Source organism: Micromys minutus (genome assembly GCF_963924665.1).
Source record: "Micromys minutus genome assembly, chromosome: 13".
Lineage (NCBI taxonomy): Eukaryota > Metazoa > Chordata > Mammalia > Rodentia > Muridae > Micromys > Micromys minutus.
In genome coordinates, this window is record NC_137982.1 from 43,359,178 (window position 1) to 43,386,185 (window position 27,008).

A 27,008-nucleotide genomic window follows, 5' to 3' on the forward strand; every position below is an offset into this window, starting at 1 on the left:
AGGGGCAAGTCTTTCTTTGCCTTACATATAATAGGTCATGGCCTATGGAGGGAATCTAAAACAGAGGGACTCAAAACAGGGCAGAAACCTGGAGACAAAGCTTAGATGGGTTCCATCTACTGGCTTGCTCCATATGGCTTGCTCAGCCTGTTTTCTTACAGAACCCAGGACTACCAGCCTAGGAAAGGAGCCACCTACAATGGGCTGGGCCCTCCACCCATCAGTCACTAATTAAGAAAACGTCCTACAGGCTTGCGTACAGCTTGATCTATGGAGTCATTTTCTGAACTATGCTCCCTCCCTCCTCCTGGTTGACTCTAGCTTGTGCCAAGTTGACATAAAATCTAGCCAGCAAGGCGTCTTATGTAATCCAGACTAGTCTTAAATGCCCTACACAGCCAGGGTGACATTGAACTTCTGATCCTCCAGCCTCAACCTCCTGAGCTCTGAGCTCTACACCATCAACCTCACAGGTTTTTATTCCACTGTGGAGCATCCACTGAGCATTAGTTGGGTGGATATTTGTCTATAGGTCATTGTGAGGTACTAAGGGATGGCCACTATGTACCAGGGACTCACTGGCAGAGAAGACCAATGTGTGACCATCGAAATGTCAGGCCATGTGGTTAGTACTAGAAAAGAGGATCTAACCAGCGAGGCCATCAATGGAAGGTCACTGTCAGCAGGAACAAGAGGGCAGCCTTCCAAAAGAGATGACGTTTGAGCATGCTTGAACTGGTCCTATCAGTGTGCAGATAGGTTGTAATGAAAAAAATCAGTTCCCTCTCTGGCAGTATGGCCATGTGGTGCTAGCTTGTGTGTAGGTCAGGCTTCATTCCCTCGTGTGCTCATGGTTGCCAGGGATGTGAGTTCTCATTGTGTATATCTCTGGATGTCTGCTATATTTAATATATATTATTATATATGTGCTATATGGCAGTATATGATAATATACAATGCATATGTTCCCTCTGGCTTTGAAAACTTTGCTCTTCCTAAAAGCTCTATAGGTTCGAAAACACTCTTTCCTGAGTTGTGGCTTTTATATACTGCACTCTACCATCTTGAGGAGGCTTCTGAGCAGCAATATTCAGCCATGGCATCATCCTCCTGAGCACAGAATGCTGCTGGACAGGTTTCTATTTATATCCTACTTGATAGGCTTCACCAGCCCTCGGAGGGCCCAAGCACAGGCTGCAAGTTGCTTTGATTTGAACCTAGCGCAGGTAAGATACCTCCGTTGGGGACTAAATGCAGATGTTCTGCATGGGCTGAGGCCAGGCCACCTGGGATATCAAGGGAAATACCAGCTTGTGAGATTCTCATATTGGTTTGTGTGTGTGTGTTAGGGGTGGGGGACGCTTCCAAAAAGAACACCCTAGGAGGTGTGGTGGGATCTAAGGACCTAAGCTTGGTGGTCCTCAGAGGGCATGGATGAAGAATTTCTAGACACTTTGCCAGACCCCTCTGTCTCAGCCAGGGTCTGTTCAGGTTCCTGCTTCTCTCTCTCTTGTCTCTTCTCAGGGTGGCTTTCTCCTGCCTCCTGTGGTTCCTGCTTCCCTCTGACCTCAGCACATATCAGGACAGGAAGGCTTTCCTTTCCAGAGATTGTTTTTCATTCACTTTCCCCCTTTCCTTAATTTATCTTTTAAAATAGAGTAATATGTGCATTGGGGGGAAAAAGGACTGTTATAAAAAGACTGTTATATTGTTTTCCTTTTTTTCTGATGTTTCTTATTCCTGGTGTCACTCCCTAAAGTTTGAGAATTTTTGTCCAAGCTGGGAACGTGGCTCAGTGGAAGAGTGTGTACTTAGCATGTAGGAGGTCCTGGATTTGATGATTAACCTTTCCTCCTAACTTCTCTGCCCCCCTCTAAAACCCACACAAAACATTTTATCACATACACAAATATTCTCTATCATACAGATTTACAAAAACACAAATTCAGAAATATATGCATAAATTCACTATAAATATAAACACTCTATATAACATAGTTATCATCCCTTTGTACAATTTAAGAATGAAATAATGAAAAAAAAAAACTTTCAAGGTGATGCCAGACAGCTTTGCTCCTAACAGCGGTTGGTTGGTGGAGGAGGCAGGGGGAGGTAGGAAGATGATTGTTGAAGGCTAGCCTGAGTTATGTAGCAAGATCTCATCACCAACAAACAAGGGGCTGGATGGTATTTCATTTTATGTAATAATTTTAATAGATAACTATGGTTCTGTCTAGTTTCTTAATTGGAAACAATGTTACAGTGGACATCCCTGTATAGTTATCAACTAGAGGTTACACTGTTTTAGCTCTTAGGCTTATTCTATGATTAATGTAATTTAATGTTTACACGTTGTATAAGGACATCTTTTCATATTTTGGTATAATTTTTTTGGTACTGTTTGTTGAAAAGCTTTCCTTCTAGCGGACAGAATAAAACTAAGCATGAATCTTTAATTTCAACACACTCGTCAGTAAGTTTTAGCAGAGTCCAAAAAAAAAAAAATCCATTAGGACTTCAGTGCTGATAATCATCCATCTGTAAGTAATGTCCGTGTTACTCCTCCAGCTTTAATCTGGAGGCTTTTCATTCCTTTCCTTGTCTTATTGGGGTCTACACTGAACTTGAGTGACAGTGTGGAAAGAGAAACATTTGCGTTGTTCCTGATCCTACACGGAATATTCACTTTTCTTTTATCATGAAAGACTTTAGGCATTTTTAAATGTCTGCACCAGGTTTGAGAGGTTCCCATTTGTTTTACTATGAGAAGAGTTTTATTATTTAAATTATGTTCATCCTGAATATATTTGTATTTTTTAAGATGTTACTTGCTAAATTAAGAGATAAACAATCTCTTCCTAATTTTCAAGTTTATTTCCTTCTTTAAAATCATGAGTAGGTGTTCAGTATCATCAGGTGATTTTTTTAAGTTTTTATGTTTTAAGTTTTATTTTGACTTATTGTTTTGGTTGATTTAAAAGGCTACTTATTATCTTATTTTAATATTTTTTTCTTTATTTGTAAACTATATTTTATTATAGTTAGTGTGTGTGTGTGTGTGTGTGTGTGTGTGTGTGTGTGTGTGTGTGTGTGTGTGAGACGGGGTTGGGTGTTCATGTGTGGAGGTCAGAGGACAATTTCTCGGAGTTAATTCTCTTTTGTCTTCAGCTGTGTTTGGGGGTGGACTGCAGGTCATCAGGTGAACTTAGCAAGCACTCACCGAGCCACCTCATCAGCCGAGTTGGTAGTTTTAAGTGCCCTTTCTGTATCTACTGACATATTTGAATGCGCCTTTTTCTTTTACAGTTTATATGACAAAGTTATTTTGTTCAAATCAACATTACAGTTCTGGCTTTAATATATTTACCTGGTTTATGGCTGACTTTTTAAAAAAGCAATCCTATATTCATTGATTTAATACATCTTTCTAACTTTAAAGCTTGGGGGATGGGATGGCAATCCAACCAAGGGCCCAAGTGGTCTAATTTTGGTACTTTTTACATTACATCATATTTTCTACTTTTACTGTTTTAACCCTTTCCTTCCCCATAACCCATACCACCTCCCATCTCACGCACTGTCTTGTCTCCATTGTATGTACATGTATACTGTTGTATGTACATCTCTAAAGTGAATGGGGTGTTTTTATGATAACAGCAAATTTGTACAACCTATTTGTAGAGCTCGTAAAGATTTCTTTAACAGTTTTATATTGTAGGTCTAGCCTCTGCCCTTTATTTATTGTCTACTTACTGACATAAAATAGAAACATTGACAGATGCACTTCCTCCTTCTTGTTCATCCTACCGTTCGACTTTGCAATCTTGATCATTTTAAATAGGATAACTGGATCTCAATTTCATTACAGACGTTTTAAACATTTATTTATTTTGTGTACATGAGTGTGTGTGCACACGAAAAGGTGTAAGCATGGAGGTCAGAGGACAATTTTCTGGAACCAATTCTCTTCTTCTACTGTGTGGGTTCTAGACACTGAACTCTGGCTCTCAGGCTTGGTTGGCAAGCACCTTTTCTCACTGAACTGCTTTGCCTGCCCTCTTCTGGTTTTAGTTTTAAAGTGTGTGTGTGCGTGCACGTGCGTGTGTGCGTGTTCACATGTCTTAGATACCTAAAGAATTCCTTCTCTAACTTTGTTTTTCAGTAATTTCTCAAGGAAATGTCTGTGTTCCAATATGTATTCACGTTACCTCAGTACCACAACTGCCTGGCACTAGGGCCATCGCGGTTGCTGGTAATCAGCTCCTTTTTCTTTTGAAATGTTGTTCAAGTGCTAGGTCTTTGTACTTGGTAAATGTCAAGTCCAAAACCAGTTCTCTACAAATGGCTAACTGCAGTGCCTATTAGCATTCCAACTCAGCACTGCGAATCCCTGCTACAGAGTCCATGCTGGGACCTTGCTCCTTCCATCCCCTTTTACCTCAGCCCTTACCCTAACTTGTTCAGCCCATGGGCTTCCCTTCCCCAAGCTTCTCAGTCCTATAGAATCCTGCCATTTTGGCCATGTGCTCTTTGTCCTCTTGGCTCCCAATCTCTTACCCATCCCTCCTGATTCTCCTCTTGCCCTGATTTTCTTTCTCCTCTCATGGTTTTGTTCACTGCTTGTGTTTAGTATACTCTTTCCTCCGCTCCCAACTCTTCCTCATATCTACAAAACCCAAACCAAGAACCCTTCTCTTCAACCATGTCTTGGAGATGTCCTCACTTTATACACCTGGTGCCCAAACACCAGTTTATACAGTGGTTATGGCTTTGCTAAGGTACCTTGGCCAGAATGGGACACACCCATCTCCTCAGCTTCCAGTTAGGAACCTCAGATTAGTCCAGGCAGGTAAAGAGGTTTTAATAACCTCCTGTCCCTGTTCCTTTACCTGAGCCTCTCAAAGGCCTGGGAGCTAATCTCCTATACAAAATGGAGAGTAGGCGAGGAGCGTGTCCCTTCTCAGGCCACAGTGAGCATCTAACAGACTCCTTCAGAGCAGTGGCAGGTGTTTCTGGGCACTCGTACTCTGACCCATTTCCCCACCACTAACTCACTCTGTCTCTCTAACAAGCAAGAGTCATCCCTTCACTGGGTCCAAAACAGTCAATCTACTTTAAAAAGATGACATCCTCTTCTGTTTGGTCACTGCTACTGCACCGCTTGTGCTGTCCTGCTGCACTTCGGGCCTGCGCTCAGAGTGCTGTCCATCTGGTTCTAGGGAAGGCAGCCAGCGGCCTAGCTCTTCTTTGCCAGCTTGCTCCAAGAGCCGTGAAGTTAGGCTAAAAAGGTTTTGACTTTCAGGGCAGAGGCTCAGTTTCCCCCTCTTCTCTTCTTTTCCCCTTCTTCCTCCTCCTCTTGCTCCTCTTCCTCACTATCCTCCTCCTCAAGTTTCTTATAGAACATTTTATAGCTGAATACAACCAGCAATAGATACGTACTCACTGAGTGTATCAATAATATTTTAGCTAACTTGTGACCCATTGTTGAAAGATAGGGATATTGAGCATTATATATGAACAACTCAGGTTTTTAAGAAGAATTTATTTATTTTTATGTGTATGTGAATTTTTTTTTCTGCACATATGACTGTGTACCATGTGTATATGTCTGGTGTCCACTGAGGGCGTCGGATCCCTTAGACTTGGAGTTAAAGATGTTGAGTCACCATGTGGGTGCTGGGAACTGAGACCGGCTCCTCTCCCAGGGCAGCCAGTATTCTTAATTGTCGAGCCATCTCTCTGGCCCCACATGTTTTGGTTTATGATAAATCTGAGAGGTGACAAGAAGGACCCAGAAATATATGGAAGAATTAGCCACAGAGCTGAATGAGTCCATTAAGTTCTCACCATGGTCTGGAAAGGGCTGGTACTCTTCTACTGTTTTTCATCCAGCATGGAAAACTAGATCCAGGCCTTTGAGAGAGGCCAGGCAGATCAGCAGGGCCTCTGTCCGAAGCACTTTTATCCTCTGGAGGATATCTTTTATCTTTCTTCATCAAACACATCAATTTGAAGGGCACTGTGTGGAATTCGTTTCTTGGGTTCCTTTACTGCTAAAATTGAGGCTTGCTTTGCACTGTTACTCTCCTCGACACATCCCCTCCCCCACTGCTAAGGAGCATCCGCTAGTCATGTGCAGTTCTGCGGTGTTCTGTGAAGCCTGTGACCCACAGCTGTGGGTGGACTCCCCTTCATGGTGAAGGCAAGTTTCATGTTAGAGATAAGAGGAAGGTGATGATGGCTGTGTCTTCGTCCTTCACAGTATGAATGTTCATTCTGCCGTCCCTTGGGAAGAGAGGACGGGAGCCCACAAGCAGAAGAAGGTCACTCTATTCTTCTGACTATTGATTTTTCCATACACCATTCAATGGCTAATTAGTTTTTCCTAACTACGCGTCTGCATTTAGCTGGGACAAGCAGCCCCATTGGGAGATGGGCTGTGCCCCAGTAATATTGAACAAAGAAGGTCACTTTTTGATAATATGTAGGTGCTACAACCTTTTTCTTCTTCTTCTTAGTCTAATTCCCTACTACAGAGTGAAGATTTAAAAAAAAAAAAGAATGTTGCTGGTCTTTTATGAGTGGCTTAAATTTCTCCTCTTAAAGCAAACTACTCACCTATACTTTAAACTTAGACCGCTCATGGTGTTGGTGAGAAAATCCTACAAAAGAAAGAGTATTTTGGAGAGGCAGGATAGGAATAGAAAAAAAAGGGGGAGATATGAGAAGGGAAATTTGTCATCCTGAGACATGGTTTGCACTCCAACTGGCTGAAAGTCTAGACTCTTTAACATAAAACCAAGATTCTCTATGGAATAATGCTTATTTTCTTAAGGATGCCTCAACAGGGATGGTAGAAACAGCCTACATGATAGCTTAGGGTCAGGAGGTCTGTGGTATGACCTGGAGTTCAAATGGATAAGCAGTGCCTTCTCCTTCCCGACTCTTAAAATCCAGACCCTGTAAAACCCCCCTGCTTCCGTTTACAAAAGCAAATTCATCGAGGTAAGGGAAATGAGCAAGCCGGTGCGTGTACATCTAACTTTAAAAACTTTTCTTAATCTTCAAATCTTGCTATAAAGTGCATCCTTCAAATACTGTCAGGTAACGAGCCTTGGAGTCACACACATACATAAGCTGAGTCTCGTGTAGGCAGTACCTGTGCCTTGGACATGCAGTGGACATCTCTGCAGCTCCTCTCCGTCCTTAAATGCCTGCACTTCAACCTGAAGTGGGTATAATCTGGCATCTCTTCTTAGTAAACCCATACCTTTGCTTCACTCGTATTCTAAAACTCTTCCTGTGGTATGAAGGAAGACCCAGTTTTACTTGAGGCTGGTCCTAAGGGAGGAAATCCTCAGGCTGTGGCCCCAAGTGCTGGACTCTGACTCCCCCCTGCCGCTGATAGCTGTGTAACCCTCATGTACCCAGCTTTGACAATGATCCCTGTGGCCAGCATTGTCCCCCGAATGCCACATTTTGTTTTCCCTTTTATACTCTTCCTGGTGTTGTGTTGTCTACAGCAATTCCAGTGACTCGCTAAGGGATTATACATTGACGAATGTATGTACAATGGTAGAACCACACGGGTGGTTAATTAACAGTGCTTCTTTATACGGTCAGGATTCATAAGATTCCTACCTTTCTGTGTAAGTCCATGCTTTACATTTGAAGTGTATTTTGAAGTTGAGCATGTTGGTACCTACCTGTAATGTATCTCGAAAGGGAGATAAAGACAGAATGTGGGGAAGAGGGTACTCAGACTATATCAGATCCGTGTATCAAATTGCCAGATAACAAAAGGAATAAAAGTTACTTTAAGCTTTAAAGACAAAAACTGGAATTATTCTTTTCAACTTCTTGGAAAAAAAAGAATCTGTAGTGTATTTGTTGAATGTATTGTGGGTTTCCATCAGTGTGGGACTTGCTTATTGTAGCCGCTGAGAGTTTCCGGACAAACAGTGCTGTTCCTCCTCAGCCCTGTGACGGGGAGTCTGGAGCTGTGTGGGTTTGGGTTGAACTTTTCCAGCCATCTGCTTCTTAGAAAGCGAAGTACTCTCTGTCAGGAGGCAAAATACCTGGCTCGCTTACTATTACAGTCCCCATTTAAGGAATTGAAATAAATCTCTGTGGTAAAATGTTTGACAAACAGTCCCATGTTTCATGGCTTATTCTCTTTTAAGTTTGTCTTCTGCTGTTCATTGAAACCAACACTCCTGGGAAGTCTTTAGACATTCAGTCTTGATTAGATAAAGCGTTGCTTTGTGCTCCGTTTACAGCCACTCGTGGGACCATTCACCAGCCCGGGAGCAGCCCCATCGTCACAGGGCCCAGTGAACGCAACTTCCAGTGGACACAACTTCCGCTGGAACGGCAGTGCTTCTGCTTGTTCGAGGCAGTGAGGTTCCCCTCCCTTAGGATGGCAGAGCTCTTATCCTCGAGAAGATTGGGGTCTCTACCCTAGTGACATGCTCAGATGTTGGCTGGTCACTGCTCCTGTGAGCTGAGAGCTCTTGCAGCCTCCTTGCAGCTCATCCCAGACAGATGTCTGACTGTTCTTGTCACCAGAATGTAACTGGGAGGCAGCTGTCCTCACCAACGGGCCTTTTCTCTAAAATAGATGATACAATAGGACACAAATCAAATCTGAACTAATATAGGATAATTGAAGTTTCTCATATTCTAGCTGATCACAGTGGAATAATGCTAAAAATCAATAGCCAGAGAAACTGTAGAATATACACAAACTCATAGAGATGAAATAATCACCGGATGATGAATGTATCATTGAAGAAACAAAGGAGGAAATTGTAAAAGAAACCACAGCATTCTAAACCTACGTGATACAAAGAAATCAGTACTAGGAGTGAAAAGTGATCTTACATCTTCCCATATAATACCAGAAAGAGCTCAGCTTAACAAAAAAGGATCAAAGCAGAGTTCAATGAAATAGATATAATATACAATATAATACCATGCAAGAATCAATGAAAGAAAGGGGGACTTGGATCTTTGAAATGGTAAATAAGACTGATAAACCCTTGGCCAAAGTAGAGAAAAGAGAAGACACAAATTAATGAAATCAGAGATGAAAGTGGAGTCATTGGTGCTGGGGAGACGGCTTTGTAGAATACAGCACTTCCGGTGCACCTATGAAGACCTGGGTTTGAATTCCCGGCATCCATGTAAAAAGCCAGGCATGGCTTGTGTGTGACTGTAACCCCAGCATAGGGGGTCAGAGACGGGATTTCACTGGTCAGCCAGCCTTGCTGAAGCAGCAAGCTTCTGGTTCAGTGAGAAACCCTATTTCGAGGTAATAACATGGAAAATGATAGAGACACCCGTTATCCTCTCATGGCACCACACGGGCAGGCACTTGTGCACTCTTGCGCATGTCCCTTCCCCCACACAGACATTACAACAGGAAATGATGAAACTCAGAAAAATCATCAGGATGTACTTTAAAGACTTAGACTCGCCATAGTAGAGAATGTCTAAAAAAAGAATAAATTTCTAGGTGCATACAACCAAAATCAAACAAACAGATTCCTAATAACCAATGAGATGGAAATAGTAATAAAAAATTACCAACTGAAACTAGCCCAGGACAAGACAGATTAAATGGCACCAGGACTTCAAAGAACTAATCCTAGCTATTTTACATACATAAAAAATGAACGAAGGCTGCCAAATTCTTTTTTTATGAATATTACCCTGATGCCAAAAACAAAGATACGGTAAATAAGCAATGAGAAAAACTATATTCCAGTCTCCCTTATGAACATAGAGGCAAAAATTCTCTGTAAAATATTTGCATATGAAGTTAAAGAACGTGACTAAAATATGATTAAGTGTGACCAAGTTGGTTTTATTTCAGAAATTCAAAGATAGTTTGATATATACAAATCAATACATGTAATGTATTCCGTACGTGAACTCAAGGACAGAAATCATACAATCACCTTAACTTTTTTTTTTTAAAGGTTTAAAAATGTTTACTGTACTATTTTCTGAATTGTGGCCGTTTTGCCTGGCTGTACGTCTGTGTGCCACTTGGGTTCCCGGTGCCACAGAGACCAGAAGGCAGCACCAGATGGCCTTAGACTGAAGTAACTGGAGTTGTGAGCTGTCATGAGGGTGTTGGGAATTGAACCAGGACCCACTGGAAGAGCAGCCAGTGTTCTTAGCCTCTGAGCCAGCTCTCCAGTCTCTATGTTAAATTATCAAGGTTGTGAAGGAATAAAAAAAAAAAACTCAACAAAACATGAAGGATATAAACAACAAATCTCTCATCAATATTATACTAAATGAGAAAAACTCAAGAGTATTTCCACAAAAGCCAGGAAAGAGCAGGGTGTCCACTGGTTTTCGGTGTAATGCTTGATGTCTTACTTGGAGCAGTAGCGGAAGAGAAGGGAATAAAAGCTGCTCAGAAAATATGGCCAATGATCAGCATACAGGAACTTAGGAAACTAAAGAGTCTCAGCATAGTGGAGGAAACAGCTGAGTAATGAGACAGCCTACAGACTGGAGGGAAACTCCATGCTGGCTATACATCTGATGGAGGATTAATATCTAGACTACAGAGAACTAAACAAACAAACAAACAAAAACCACCCCCCCAAAAAAAACCCAACCCTTAAAACCAAAAAAAAAAAAAAAAAAACCAAAACACCAAAAACAAAACAAAAACAAAAAACAAAACAAAACAAAAAACACCCAACCCAAACCAACCAACAACGACAAAGAGCCCCCAACAGTTCTCAGAAGAAAAAAGACGAATGGTCAATGCATGTGAGAAACCATTCCACTTCACTGGTCAGCAATGCAACACTGCACTGAAAGTTGGGCTCATCCCGTGTCAGGATGACAGGTGTGAAGAAAACAGGTAACACGGAAGTGACAAGGGCTCTTGCTGCTCCTCAGAGGATCCAAGCTCAGCTCCCAACACCACAGCAGTGACTCACCTGCTGTGACTTCAGTTCCAGGGCATGTGATGCTCTCTCCTTTCACTGGTTTATTCCACTTATGTGTGTATGAGCTGCCTTTTTATTTGTAAGGTCCTTATAATAAAGCTGTAATAGATTTTAAATTATTTTTAATTAATAGATTCTTCTCTCATACAATATGTAACAACCAGTTTTCCATCCCAACCACAGTTTTCCTTCCCTTAATGTATTTAAAAAAATAAATTTAAGATAGATTTTCAATTATCTTCACAAACTGGCTTTGAACCCAGTTTGTACCTAGGTTATCCATGAATTTGGGATTTGCCTGCCTCAGATCTCCAAGTGTGTAAGAGTAATATGCCGTCAAGCATATTTTAGACATTTTAATAAAATGAAGGACATATTTAGGGATGACAGTTTAGAAACCCTGAATCTTGTAATCCCAGTGCTTGGGAAGCAGAAGCAGGTGGGTCTCTGTGAATACAAGGCCAGCCCGGTCTACAGAGTGAGTTCCAAGACAGCCAGGACTACCCAAAGAAATTTTGTTTTAATTAATTAATTAATTAATTAATTAATTAATGTTTAGTGTATCTCTTTTGAAAACAAGAATTCAAGTTATGGTGCACCTAGGGAAAAAAAAGATGAAATTATGGTAGCTTTGATCCTTTGAAGACTGAAGTCTAAACTGTCATACCATTGTCAGCTCTCTTGGGTTCTGTAATAGTTTTTTTTTTTTTTTTTTTTTTTTTTTTAAGGAAAACATTATAAGCTGGCAAGAATGTGGACAAAAGGGAACCCATACATATTACTGGGAGGCATACAAACTAACTCAGCTACTATGGAAAGATAAATAAAGTTAAAAAAAACAAACTAGAAATAGATCTATCCTGTGACCCAGGTATACCAACCCTGGGTCCTTACCTTAAGTTCTACGTTAACATGTCCCAGAGCACCCTCTCATCAGTGTTTATCACATCATTGTTCAGTAGCTAAGTTAGGGAACCAATCATGGCATCCCAAAACAGAACAATGGATCAAGAAATGTGTAGACAAGGAAAATGTTTACTCATAAAGAATCAAGTGATATGGTTTGTGCTTAAACAAATAAATGTAACTGGAGGTTTTCATACAAAGTGGAGCATCTCTGACAAATACTTTGCCTTTTCTCATTTGTGGTTACTGGATGCTCTAGTCAGATTTCTAGTTTCTGTGAGAAAAGAAATGAGCAAATGCAGGGTGGAGAGAAAAGGTTTGTTTCATCCTACAGGTGATGGTCCAACATCAAGGGAAGCCAAGGCCAGGAACTCAGGGCAGGAGCTTAAAGTGGAAACCTTGGAGGAATGCTGCTTACAGCCCAGGCCTACCTACTTAGAGACTGTACTGCCCACAGTGGGCTAGGCCATCTTACTTTCATTAGCAACCAAGAAAATGGGCCCACAGGCTAATCTGATGGAGACAGATGTTCAGTTGATCCAGAGTGTCAAGATTGACAGCTAAGAGTATCTGAGTTTTATGTAATAAGGAAAATGATGTGTGCACATATGACATGAAAGTGAAGCAGACACTCCTGGGGGACAGAGGGAACAGAGTAGAGTTGAGAAGAGAGGATGTGTTCAGAGTACAGTATGCATTTGTTTGAAAATGTCCTTATGTAACACAGTGCTATATATAATGAAAATCTTAGAAAATAATAAGCCATAATCTGTGTGTTCATGTGTGTGTGTGTGTGTGTGTGTGTGTGTGTGTGTGTGTGTGTGTGTGTAATAGGGAGAGCTATTTTCTCAAGTACTAGATATACAGCTCTGCCTATGAGAAGTTCATTTTATATAGAGGGAAAAAGGAAGCTGGGAGGTGTGTTGTTTTCAATTTCCAAGGTACTGCATTAGTGAAGCCTCTTACTAAATGAATATCTATTTGTCTAGATGAGGGTTTAGGTAATGAGAAAACAGTGTGTTTCCCAGACATTAGGCTGATGATTTGTGGGCCAATAGGAGAATGTTCATTCTCAGTTACTGTCTGCATCGCTCTTACTTTCTGAACAGCAATGCCCTTCTGAGGCAAGATCTTTTGCTTTGCTTCTGACTTGGCTATTCCTGGTAGATGAAGGGTTCAGAAAACAAAGGAATATGGGGGAATATGGGGAAATATGGGGGGATATGGAGGAATATGGGGGAATATGGGGGAGAGGGGCACGAGAACTTTGCTCCCAAAGTGTGGTATAGACGAGAACTCCATTTGTGGTGTTGACTGACGTCGTAGTACAAAGTTTATTAACTCTTTGCTTGGGAATAGTAGCAGAGACCCATCAGAGCACACAGGGTTTCTTAACAGCAAACTTCCTGTGTGGATGAGGGTCACTACCTACCTTGTTCTAGACAGACATAGCGCTTGCAGTGAGTGGAGCCGGCATAGCTTGAGGTGTCCAGCTCAGAGAGTTTACTCTTTTCATTTCATATGTAGTTATGTGAAGAACTGTGGGAGGTCTAGATGTCTCTTTGGGGTGTCCTGAGCATTAAAGCATCATCCCTGACACTACAAACTACTCCTGGGCTTTTCTATGCTATCCATGAGGGTACACAGTACTTTCCCCCATTAACCCTACCATACTCCAGCGCGGGCAAGCAGAGTCCATAAAACTCCCAAGGCTAATCCAAGCAACTGCTGGGCTGTCGGAAGGGCTGTTCCCGCTGCTTCCTTGGACCAGATCACTATCTTCACTTCAAGACAGTAGGAACAGCTGCTGTCTGGTTAATGTTTAATCAATTGCCAGAGCGTTTACAGAGTCATTGATTTTTAAAGAGTGAAGATAGGCATGGCTGTTAGAAATGGCTTGTCCTTTCACTCCTTTATTTAACCTTGTCTGAGAACGCCCAGGAGTACAGGATGGACAGGCCATGGGGTCCTGGGTGATCAGACCCCGGATTACGTCACCGGTATTCACTGGAAATGGCTCGCTCTTTGGAAGAATTGTGCTTGTTTTGGGGGAACTCACTTTGCTGTTCTTCGGAGTATGGGCACCGAGTCTCCTGGGATTGGGAGAGTTATTTTTCTTCATTGACCCTTTCAATACTTGGAGAGTAGGTCAGAAGAAACACGCCATTGTTAAGTGATTGATCCCATTCAGTTTGTGGAACAAAAGTCCCAGGACTGGACGGAGGCAAACTTGGATCGACATTTCTGCATTGCCCCTGAGCAGCTGGGTCATGAACCTAGGCTTCAGTTTCTTCTGTAAAATAGGATGTGTTCACTCACAAAGGCTGCTGAAACCAAGGACCACAGACTGAGTGGCTGGCTCAAACAATGGGACTTAGTTTAACCATGTGCTGGAGGCTGAGTCAAGGTGTGAACATGGTCAGTTTCTTTCTTGGGTGTGCATGGATCCCTTGCTGTGTCCTCAAGTGTCTGTTTAGATACAGACACAAGTCACAGTGCATTCGCGACATCCCCATCTGATCTCATTGCCCCTTAATGACCTGTGTAAAGGCTCTGCCTCTGATACAGTCGTGTCCTGAGATACCAAGGGTTGAGACTTCAAAATATTAATTAGAGAAGGTGCCACAGTTCAGCTGTCATGGCAATGAGGTGCTGAGTCCAACTGGTGGTTTCCTGCTAGTGCTCTGATTATTAATTATGTCTAATTATTAATGTCCATGTCCTTGGAAAGCTTCAGAAGTTGATGAGAAAATGTACTCACTCTGAGATATTTCTCAAACTGCAGAACTTCTGGTAATAAGACTGAGCCAGTTCCAGCAACACAGGATGGCTGGTCACCCTACAGGCTACCAGAGGAAACAACAAGCACTTGGTCCCCTGGCCTCTTCAGCTGGAGTTGCAAAGCTTCTCTTTAGCTTCTTCTACCTCAGCATCCCCTAGCTCTGAGAGTCTCCGTGGTCCTCTCCTGTTTTGAGGTAAACCCACCAGAGAATACCACATTAAAGCCAAACAGAAAGTTTTTATTGTTGCATAGGGAACTTGCCGGAGTCTTGCAGCCCTGAGTCTTACAGCTCTTTGTCTTTTATTCACAAAAATCACATCCTGTTACTAAGAAACATTCAGTTACTAAGAAACAGAACTACAGAAGCCAAAAAGCAAGGTTGGTGCATTTAGGGATCTTCCTGAAACTATGGACTAGGTCTTGTGTGGATTAGGTCTCTGCTCCCATTTTGGCAGATGTTGCAGCCTATTTGCTGACTTTCAAGGTCAGAGCATTGCCTCTAACATGATGTTAGTTGTGCAAAGGCCCAAGGGGCTCATTACACTTCTTCCACAATTCTCTAACAGTTATTGTCCAAACTTAGAATTTTATTCTTGTCCAAAATTCATACCTGATAATGAGAAAAATAAAAGCTCATTTCGTTTGTAGTTGAAAGCGAAATAAAACAAAATGTTTTCCATAAACCTGGTGGGTCTGAGGTAGATCTCGCTGTGCTCTGGTGATACTGAGTAGTGCTCCCTGGTACTCCTGAGTGCTCCCTATGGTCACAGCACCCTGTCATCTTCCAATCCGGGCAGCAGTTCTGTGAGTGACGTGGGAGAATGTGTCCTGCAGGCAGAGAGACTGAGGCTGTGTCCTTAGCTGAGTCTCTTTGCTGGTCAGGAGAGGGGCGGGGAAGTTCTTAGAGTTTGCCCAGAGTCCTGATGGGTCCAGAGCTGAGCCCGGGTACGGGAGTTTCTGACGATGGGGGTACAGGTCATTTTGAAGGAGCCTTGGAGTCGGCACAGAACACACCCAGACACCAAATTCTCAAAAAAGGAGATTTTATTTATCCAAGAGGGACAAGCAGAGGACTGCCTCTTGATGGGGGCAGGTGCTGGTTTTTAAGGAGACAAAGGGGGAAGTCTTGGGCTAAGGTGAGTTGGTAAGTCCTGATTGGACATGGTAGCCAATGTAGCCAAACAATGAATTTTGATTGCTAGGCTTTGGAGTTTTAGTCAGGCATAAGGAAGTGACCAAATAAAGGAACAGACATCGGTGGCTATGCCAAGGGCCATGCAGGAGGAATGACACAAGCAACACATGGCTTTAGAACTCATGGAACGCAGTCCACTGCTTACCACGGCCGCATGGATGAGCCTCAGCGTGGCATGACCCCGAGGACCACGTGTCCTGAGGACTTCCTGCTGTTACAGAGTTCTGCTTGCTGTCCTCACACCCCTCTGGGGCTTCCAGCCCCTCACTGGACAATATTTCTGGCACTCAAGATAATAATGCCTGGTCTCTTTCGAGCATTGCTGCTGGAGCAGGTTAATGGTTCAATCACTACCCTAGGAAAGAGCTTAGAGACGCAGATTGCCAGCAATGACCACTGCCCTTAGAAAACATTTGAAGAAATAAAGTTGTTAGTGAAGCTGGGTTGAGATGTTTTTACTACTAGCTCTGATGTAGAAAATCTTAGGGAACAACTTGAAGTTCAGAAAGGCTCACTCTCATTCGTTAAGCTGGGTACCTTTACGGTCAGGAACAAGAACAGTGGCAGCGCTGGCTGGTGTGACTCTCACTGAGGCTGGACCGGTGGGGACTGGTTTTTTACACTCATTTTCCCCTCAGCTGCCTGGTATGATTTATTAAGAGTTACTGATGAGTAGATACGCATCCTGAGAATTTAAAGTGGTTATGACTGATTCTTATAAAAACGTTTAGGTTTGTGATTGTTTTAAGATTCTTACAAGATAAATAATAATATAATTACTCGTTATAATCACACACCACTTCCTGCGAGTAAGAGAAACTGGCTGAGAAAACTGCCTCGCTCGCTCACTCACACTTTATTCATCTATAACAAGGTGCTTCGTTGCGAATGTGTGGGTTTTTGAAAAGAATTTGTTTTCTTTACCTATACTACATAATGTTATTTCTTGTAAAGATATCAGGCAACATACTGTTTTTCATAATCATTTAGTAGAAGAAAACTAAAACTTAATTACATTGTAATTTTATATAGCTTGAAAGGTTTTGCTGAGATATATAAGCTATGGGAGAAAGAATGAAGTGTGGGGGTTGGAATATTGTTTTTTCTACCCATCAGCTATGTGTATGTTGAGTGGGGGCTGGCATGGTGTTCCTTTCACCTGTCAACTATGTGTATGTATGTATATGTAAAGTTTGTCTGGAGCTTGATCCACCTACCAGCTGTGTGTGTGTGTGTGTGTGTGTGTGTGTGTGTGAAATGTTTGGAGTCTGCTTGCTGAAGCTTTGCTCTAACCATTCTATGTGTGAATGTGTCTGTCTGTCTGTTGGTCTGTCTGTCTGTCTGTTTGTATGTATGCGTGTATGTATGTATTTGTGTGTGTAAAATTATTGGACTCTGCCATTTGCTTTTCCTCTCTCTCTCTCTCTCTCTCTCTCTCTCTCTCTCTCTCTCTCTGTCTCTCTGTCTCTCTGTCTCTCTCTCTCTCTCTCTCTCTCTCTCCCTCCCTGTGTTTTCTCTCCTTTTTTCCTATGGCCCCACGAAGTTCAGTTTTTCTGTTTGCCACAGTGAGTGCCAGCCCCAGTAAATTAAGCTTTGTTCCCTTAGAGAAAAGTCTTCTGAGTAACTTTTCTAATCGCTGGTTGCCATTGGCAGCAGCCCTTGTAGGTATCTGGATCCACCCCATCAGTGGCTGTAAGCACTGACCCCCAAATGGCTGCCTGCCTCAGTTTACCCACCACATGAATGCTAAAGTCGGTAATTGGCATAGCTGGCTTAAGGAATGGAACCTAATGATTTAGCAAGAGAGAATGAAGGGAAGAGGGCAAGACAAAGGTGGTGTTTGCCAGGTTCAAGCCTTCATCTGTGACAGTGGTAAGTCAGGTACTAGTCACCTGTCTTTCTGCTGTGACAAACATATGACAAATGCCACTTAAGGAAGGACGTTTATTTTGATCAGAGTTTGTGGGTAGAGTGTATGTACCCTGGCAGGGAAGCCAGAGTAGTAGCAGGAGCATGAGGCAGCTGGTCACATTGCACACCGGCAGGAAGCAGAGAGAGAGATGTGAGTCTGTGTGCAGCTCATGTTCTCCCTTATGTTGAGCACAGGACCCAGGACAGTGGCCCACTAGTGATGCTGATACTGACAGACAGCCTGCCAGGGTCTAGAACCGCTCAGGAGGCAAATCCCTCACCAGGTCCGGGAGAGTTTCTAGATTTGGTTAGCTGAAATGGGAAGATAATCCTCTCCGTGTGGATACCAAGTGGCTGATGGAGTGTGCTCTAGGTGTCTCCTCGGCCTGACTAGCTGAACCCAATTTGGCCTCTTTCTTGCTCTTGTGGAAGCCCAGCTATAGAATGCTATTGGGGTCAAGAAGCTAGGGGTCATTGTGGCTTGACTGTGGAATGTCCCCTCACGTGGCCACCAGCCAGTACTACTGTTTAGAGGAGCTTGTGAACCGTTAGCAGATGGGCCTAGGTGGAGGGAGTGGGTCACTGTCAGGGTCACAACCCACCCTGTTCCTAGCCCCAGTCATCTGGCTTCCGTTTGAAATGTGACCAGGTGCCTTGTATGCCAGCCCACAGAGCTGGGTCTGTCCCCAACATTGTGCCTTCTTTGCTACAACTGACAGTACCACCCGAACCACTAGCTTCTCTTTGTTTGCCACAGTGACAAGAACAGCAACACAAGGGACAGGAGTCCTAGCAAGGCAGGGTTCCTCCTTCGATAACAAATTCTCCTTCACTTCTGATGACAGAAAGGGAAGGTAATGTCAGCCGCTATCTCCTCCTCATCCCCGGGTGATTCCCAGGTTGACCAAAGGTCACCATTACCCTGGAGCCCAGGGGTACGTGGCTGGACTGGAATAATTCTATTTGTTTCTATTATAGTAAGTTCACTTTGACATGCTGTGAATGACACTCTTTTCTGCATTTGGGGAAATGCTATCCAGTATCCTTTAAAGATGTTCAAGTGGGAAGAGGGCTCGATTTGGAAGTATTTATAACTGACAGCCCAGCTGTGGAGAAGCCACAAACGCTGTGATTATATGTCCAGGAAACCCTCACTTTTGAAGTGCTGGGTGAACAGAGAGGTAGCTCCTCAGGACCTGGAAAACAGCTCTCAAAGGCTGGACAGCCAGCGGAATGTCTGGTTTGGCCAGGCCCTGGCCCAAGGTCAGGCGTTGGCTGCAGGCACATGGGGAACGGGACTTTGGTTTGCTGTTGTGAGGGGTTTATTTTGTTATTTTTTTTTTGTTTGGCTTTCATGGTTTTTGCACTAGTTCCTCTTCCTTAACAAAATACCTGAGGAGGGAGGGGTTGGTTTTGTGTGAGGGCCTAAGCTGGAACTCAGCCCTCTGTGACAGGGAAGTCACAGACTCAGCATTGGAGGCAGCTAGCACCTTGCCTCCACCGCCATCAGGAAGCTGAGCACTGGGGCTAAGGCACCTCTCTCCTTTTCTTACAGTTTAGGACATTTCTGGAAACACCCCTAGACACATCTCGATGCAGCCCTGTAGAGCTTTGGCTTTCAGGGTGGTTGGTGTTTGGGTGTCATTGTGCACTAGGCCGGGATAAAAGGAGCGAAAGCTTGTCCTGGTTGAGGGTGGGTTTGCAGGAACTTGGTTGTCTTGAGTGCGGGGATGAAGGAGTGGGAACTGGGGGACGGGGAAGAAGTCTTCTCTGAGGAGGACAGGAAGGAAGTGGGAGAAAGAAGCCTTCTTCCAGCCCTTGGTTTTCAGTGACACCGCCCTCTTTATTCGGGAGTAATAAGGGCTATATAAAAACCTCGGGAGGGTGAGAAGGGGGACGCTTCAATTTACATGAAGAGAAATTCCAGGTGCCTGCCGGACATGTCCTTATAGGGAGAGAGGAAGTTAACCCTGCAATTTGGCTTGTGGGGTCACGTGACCGGGGGCCTACAAGCCCAGAACAGGGAGGGAGCTATCCTGCTTCTTGTGGCTCTCAAGAGGAGATTTTTCAGGTTTTGGACACTTCTCAATCTTACTCTTGCCTTAGTCACCTCACCCCCAGCCCCACCCCCACCGCAACCTGTCCCCTAGAGACATATTTTCAAGTCCTATCAAATTAACCATCAAAATCAACTATGACAGATATATGATACCCCCCTCACACACACACACACACACACACACACACACACACATACACACACACAGGCACACACGAGCTAGGATTGTGAACTCATTGTGGTGGCCCTTCTCCCTCAGCCTCCTGAGGGCTAGAGTGTCACTGTGGTCAGCTTTAATATTTTTGAAATGTTCTCAATTAGTCCAAAGGAAAACCAATTCATTATTGCGCCAAATCACGGAGCTTTCTTTGCTTTGGGAGAAATGTCTAGAAAAGAGTTAGACGTGCAAACTAGAATATTCACCACAAGCTGAAGTTTGAGGTGGGGATTTGGTACCATGGCTCTTGCCGGTAAACTTGGGTCCTTTTTGTGGGGTCTAGAAACAAACCTACGTTTAAACTGTCCTCTCGGTCTGACCCAGAGTAGGCTTTCTCACACCAACAGGAGGCTGCAGTAAAATGACTTTGCCTTACTGAAATTAAACTGCAAATCTTTGTCCCTGAAACAAGCCTGCAGCTCCCATCAGCACCTGCGCATTGCTGTGTGGGTGGGGCGTGGGCGTGGCTCCACTTTCTGTGGGTCCTGTGCACAGACCAGCATCTGGCATGTGCACTTTTGACCTTGTACACAGAGTGTGGGGATTCCTCTCTAAGGGTCATGTGGGAACCTTGGTTAAGGTCACTGTAATGGGGACAAGTGTTTATACTTAGGGTCTTTCGGCTACTTTCTCATAGCTGCTCAACCTAAACAGGGCCAGAGCCTCCCTTCCGACTCCTCCCCTTCCTCGTACAGTGCCTACATAATCTCTTACATTGTGCTTTTAGGATGTGTCAGAACCCTGCTACTTCTCCACTCTGTAGAGTGGAATAACAAGGCTACTGATTAAGAAAGGAATCACTCTGTTTCAGAAACCCCTTACCTTTAATCTAGCGATCCACTGCTAATGATACAATTTTCTTGACAGGAAACACCTGTATGGATTATTTCACTATAACCCCATGATGCTTGGACTGGAATCACTCCCAGACCCCATGGACACCTGGGAGATTATAGAGACTATTGGCAAAGGCACTTATGGCAAGGTCTACAAGGTAGCCAATAAGAGAGACGGGAGTCTGGCTGCTGTGAAGATTCTGGACCCTGTCAGTGTGAGTAACAGAGAGAGCTGTAAGACCTGCTGGTGTTTTAGACACATTAGGCTTGTGATTTCTTTTCCTGATTCTAATAATAATTTTCAGGAAATCTCAAAAATAAATCCTGGTTTGTAAGCACCTCTGAAGGAAAGGATTTGACTTGGAGTTAAACCATTCTTGGACTTGGCAGGCATGGTGGAGCACACCTTTAATGCCAGCACAAGGAGGGTGGGTGGGAAGGTGAGGGGCGGGGCTGGCGGTGGAGACAGGCAGATCTCCGAGTTCAAGGCCAGCCTGGTGTACAAAGTGGGTTTCAAGACCAGCCAGGGCTACATTAGAGGAACTCTGTCTTGAAACCAAAATCAAACCAAACAAAACTTAACAAAAACCAAAACCCCCAACCTCCCCTTGGACTTTGTTTTCTTGCCTGTTTTATTGCTGTCTTAGCTTCAGTGCCTTGGGCTTTTAAAAATTACTCTCTTGGGAAGAACACTATATACCATTCCCTGTTCTCTCTGTAGGTTACAAAATGAACCAGCCTCATGATATTCAGTCATCCGAGGTGACATTTTATTTCAAAGCGTTGAGGTTACCAAGCTCTGTGCTGGTCTGCACAGTGAAGCTGTATCTGACTAGGGCCCTTTCAAGCTTTGAAAATTGAGACATTTTTCAATAAAAAGGTTTTTTATAATAATACAGCTAAAAAAATGACTGTAAGGAGATATTATTGCTTATAATAGCCAAAGGTTGATCCCAGGGTCAGAAGAGCTGCTCTTGGGTATTTTGCATACAGGACAATGAGGGCCTTGATATATAGTTGGGTCCAGTGTGGTGGTGCACACTTGTAATTCAAGCCCTTGGGAGTTGCAGGCTTTGGGGGATTGGGGGTTGGAGGTCATCATGAGGTGTGCAGTGGGGTCATGTTTCCAAAAAAACAAACAACCTCAAACTCATAATCAATATGCTTTGTGAATTGATGGCTTGGGCACACTGTTCTATTTGTACTTTTCCTTACACACTTGTCTTAATCAAACATGTCTGCTTTCTAAACTCTGTTTAGGATATGGACGAGGAGATCGAGGCCGAATACAACATTCTGCAGTTTCTCCCCAGTCATCCCAATGTTGTAAAATTCTATGGGATGTTTTACAAGGCTGATAGCTGTGTGGGAGGGCAGCTGTGGCTGGTTCTGGAGGTAAGAGGCTCCTGGCAGGTAGCTGTGGGTTGGATGAGTGTTTGCAGCTGCAGGAGGATTCCTCTTTAGTGCCAGATGCCTGAAACCCTGCGGCGCTCACAGCAAGGTGTGAATCAGTCTCGGTTTCTTGCTTTGGAAGAAACATAATCCTCTTTTCCTCCACCACTGAGTCTATTAGGAATCCGATTGGAAGATGTTACTGTTTTCTGTAGCTGGAAAACACGTCACAGAGCTCATGTGCCAACTTAGTACAGTCTGAACTCTGCCCACAATGTCGATGACCTGTGTGCCCTTTGTATTTGCCCTATGTTTGTGGGCTCCTGAAAACCGAGTCTGGGAGTTTTGTGTAGAAGGTTTATTAGAGTCCTGGGGAGAGATTAGCTGAGAGAGAAGTGAGGAAGACAGTGGGGGAAGGAGACATTAAGAAGCTATAATCATGGCCTCAGCCAACTCTCCAGGGAAATGGATACCCAGGAGCCTGTTCACCTCACCGTTGTTCTCATCTGTATCTCTGCCCTCCAGGAAGACAGTCTCTGTCTTAGTCGGGGTTTCTATTCCTGCACAAACATTATGACCAAGAAGCAAGTTGGGGAGGAAAGGGTTTATTCAGCTTACAGTTCCACATTCTGTTCATCACCAGAGGAAGTCAGGAACTCAAGCAGGTCAGGAAGCAGGAGCTGATGCAGAGGTCATGGAGGGATGTCACTTACTGGCTTGCTTCCCCTGGCTTGCTCAGCTTGCTTTCTTATAGAACCCAGGTCTACCAGCCCAGGGATGGGACCACCCACAATGGGCTAGGCCCTCCCCCTTGATCACCAGTTGAGAAAATGCCTTACAGCTGGATCTCATGGAGGTATTTCCTCAACTGAGGCTCCTTTCTCTGTGATAACTCCAGCTGTGTCAAGTTGACACAAAACCAGCCAGTACAGTCTCCTATAGAGGAGGGGGCAGTTTCTAGTGAAAGGTACCTGGGGACAGTAGATTCTCCCAGCAGCATCCGCTCCATGGAGAGGATGCAAAGAGAACACAGTGTGTGTATAGCTGTCCTGTTTCCTGTCCTTTATTAATAGAATGAATGTCATCTGGGTACCGAGTCCCCTAACTTGAAACTGAAGATAGCAGCCGGACTGGTCATTTTCTTCCTTCTCACTAGACCCCCTGATTTGTCTTGGACCTAGCCCTTCTGAATCAGCTTACCCCTCCGTGCCCGTGTCGTCAGGATGACACAGGGGCATGACAGAAGCACAAGGGTGCATGCAGACACCTTGTCCCAGTCTTCTTGAGTCTGAGAATGGGACAGCATGTTTTGGCTGCCATGGCAACCGTAGGAGGAAGGTAGTCTCAATATTTCTGTCAGCAAATTGTCTTCCTCACAATCTACCAAAGCAGGGGGTTTTGATTTGTACGAGCGGACTCTGAGATGTTAGTTGTCATATTAAATCACACATGTATTCTCTTGTCATCATTTGGATTCTGTGAACCACCTACCCTCCCCTTCATCCCTGCCCTGAGAAAGCTGGGGTTTTATCTTGCCACAAGGCTGTTTAACACTGATGCCTTGTCCAGGCATGGCGTTGTGTCTGGAGGCTCTGGTGGTAGTCATCTTTGTGTAACAGCTCTGTCTCTCCTTGCAGCTTCAGCATAGAAATACAGTGGGCAATGAATCCCCCCTTTTATCCATTCCCTTCTCTGTGCACCTCACCCCACCCCAAACATCAGTGTTTTCAGACAAAGGGGATTTAACCCTTTCAGGAATTCTCTGAGGTGTGTCAAGGGTCTGCTCTGTGAGCCCCTCAGCCAGCAGGAGGCCACTCATGCCAAAGGTGCTTATGAGCCGATACTCTTTCTGATGAGGTGAAATGGCAGATACAGCACCTCAGGGGCACTCCGGACAGCCAGGGAAGCTGCGGATAACAAAGAGCCAGACTGTGACCTGAGCCTTGTGTTGACGCTCCCCAGCCAAGTGCCCTCTTGCTATTTCCTATTGAGCAGGGGCAGGAAGAGGCCACTCGAAGACACTGGGTGATTTGTCCCTCAGCAAGCAATATGCTGACATTTATCATTTTGATGATGGTTTTGCCAAAGCTGGCAGCATGGGCTGCTGCCTTCTGTGCCCCCAGCCTGGGTTGTCTGTAGCAGGCTGCAGGGTAGCTAGATGTGACCAGTGCCTCCTCGAGTCTCCCAGAAACACAAGGATGGCTAGACTTCTAACCGTGGCAGAAGTCTTAAGCTCTCTTTAGGTTCAGTCTCTTGGTATTCCACGGAGGGCCAGAGGGCCAGAGAGGGCAGCAACGTGCTCCCATGGGCATGGCAGACTTGAACATTGTGTGTCAGTCAGCCTGAGGCAAACCAACTTTAAAGAGGAAATGCCTCTTTGGCTCGTGGCTAGAATTTTCAACACCGTGATCAGGTGGCTTTTGGGCCTATGAAGAGGTAGTGTACACCATAATCGGCACAGACCAAAGAGGAAATGGCCCACCTCGTGGTGGCTTGAAAGCAAAATAGGGAGCAAAAAGAAAGATCAGCATCCCAACATCCTGGCACCCCAACATCCCGGCACCCCAGCACCCCAGCATCCTAGCACTCCAGCATTTCACCACCCCAGCATCCCGGTACCCCAACATCCCAGCACCCCAACATCCCAGCACCCCAGCATTTCAGCACCCCAGCATCTCAGTACCCCAGCATCTCAGCACCCCAGCACTTCCACTGATGACTTGACTTCCTCCTACCGGGCCTTACACACTGAAAGGGCCACTGCCTCTCAATAGCACCATGTCTTGGTAGTCAGCCTGTTAGCGCACCATCTTTGGGGACACTGACTGGGATGGCAGCACCTTTGCCTATTCACAGGATAGGTGACGGTGGGCTGCTGTGTACCCCCACGGTTCTGCCCCACCTGTGGCTTTTAAAGGTCTGCCTTGCAAGACTCCAAATCACTATAATTAGGATGCGTTCAGTGTTGTTCTCCTCGTCCCTTACACTGAGATTAAATTTATATTGCCTTCGCTCTTTGCCTGCTGGATGTGAGGAGAGGGCCAGAGAGGAGCTGTTTCATGGAGTAACTTTAGAGGGTAGAAAAAGGTTATTAATAAGTCCTCAAATCACCACAGCTCTGAAAACAAAAGCAAATAAAAATGTCAGCTCTGAAATTCATTACCAATTTGTTAGTTGAAAGCAAACAAAACTCCTTCACGGTAGACACCTACTGCACTAGGACGACACGAGATAATACAATCCGTGATGTATTGGATAGTGTGCATTTGTTTTAAGTAAGTATTAAATTAAAAAATCCATTGTCCTATTCTCTCTTACCCAAATAAGACATAATAAGAAATTAGACCTTTGAGAACAGCACAGCACTTGGGAATGGTATCTAATAAGCACTGAGGTTCACTTTCTTCTTCTCCTTTTAGGACAAAAACCTTGACAGGTAGAGACTAATCATTTCAGCGTGAACCAAATGCTCAACTTTTGAAAAATCGTTTAGAGTATCATGAAAAGGCTGCAGAGGAAAAAAAGAAAATCAAAGTAAAAGAAAGTAAAAAAAAAAAAAAAAAAAAAGAAAGAAAAACCTTTGCTTTTAAATTAGGTTAAATAATTGGCTTTAAAAATAATCTCTTCCCCTGTCCTGCCTAGAGATCAAAGTGTAAGTTCAGAGCCAAAGCAAGAGAGAGGAAGAAGAAAGGAAGGGAGAGGGAGGGAGAAGGAAGGCTGGGAGAGCATATATTCTCTTGAGCTCTTGATTTTATTCAGGCCCTAGAAGTCCAGTCTAGTTCCAAATGTCACTGGAAGTGCCACTAGCAAACCAGTTTCACCCACTGACACTGCAGCATGAATTGAATTTACACAACTCGAGGATAAGGTCTGATGGGGAAGAAGGGCTGGTGGGATGATATTTGTCCTAAGCACCGAATGCTTTAATCGCACTTGGGAGTCTAGAATGCAGTGATGGAAGACAGCACACTTCTGACAGGACAAGGGAAGAGCTTTGAAAGGCAGGGCAACATCTGCAGGTGTGCACAGAGAATTAAGAAACAGCTGGTTGGAGTAATCCTTCCCACCAACCACCACACCGAGATGGGAGCTGTAAGCCTTCCGGTCCGAACACTTCCCACTGTTGGAAATGGAGCTCCTGGGTCCTAAGGGACATGACTTTCATTTGTGTAGCTGCAAGTCGGAGACTTGACCTGGTATTCGGTAAAATCAAGACGTTTGGTCCCAGCTGAGCTGTTTTGGGATACCAAGGGGCAGACATGATGCTATGGCATCTTTTGACTCTTTATGCTTTTGTGGAACCTTACGGCCATGAAAGACTGACCACAAGGCACTGCAGAGACATTCCCTTAATCCTGCGGCCCTACCGAGTCAAATCAGCACCTTGGTGTAGGAGATACTTGACAGTTGGAGCTGAGGTTAGAACAGAGGTCTAGTGACTGTGATACCTGGACCATTCCTTAATAGCACAGAGAAAAGTGGGTGGCTTATTGAGCAGGGAACATCTTATTGCTTCAAGTTATGACTATCCTGACAAATGCACACGCTGATTGAATCAATCAATATTCAGTGATGTTTTGAAAATGAGATGAGGAAGGCAAATGACATCTTTCTGTTTATCTTAGTTTGCAGCAAAATGCTCATTAAATTCTAGGTGCATCCGGCTGCTTTGTTTCCTGAGGGAATAGGGAGGGACTGTGGGCTGGAGAGATACCTCCGTATTTAAATCTGATG

At 44.2% G+C, this 27,008-nt stretch overlaps 1 protein-coding gene across 1 annotated transcript in view; it reads left to right on the plus strand.

Moving 5' to 3' along the window:
* Positions 1-27,008, plus strand: part of MYO3B (myosin IIIB) — a gene marked incomplete at both ends in the record, with an annotated part of 373,275 nt that overhangs the window by 25,887 nt on the left and 320,380 nt on the right. Inside the window, 2 exons of the mRNA XM_080927936.1 lie at positions 20,914-21,097; positions 22,143-22,277. Coding sequence (XP_080784062.1) covers positions 20,914-21,097; positions 22,143-22,277 — 319 coding nt within the window. The remainder of the gene's footprint in view (positions 1-20,913; positions 21,098-22,142; positions 22,278-27,008) is intronic.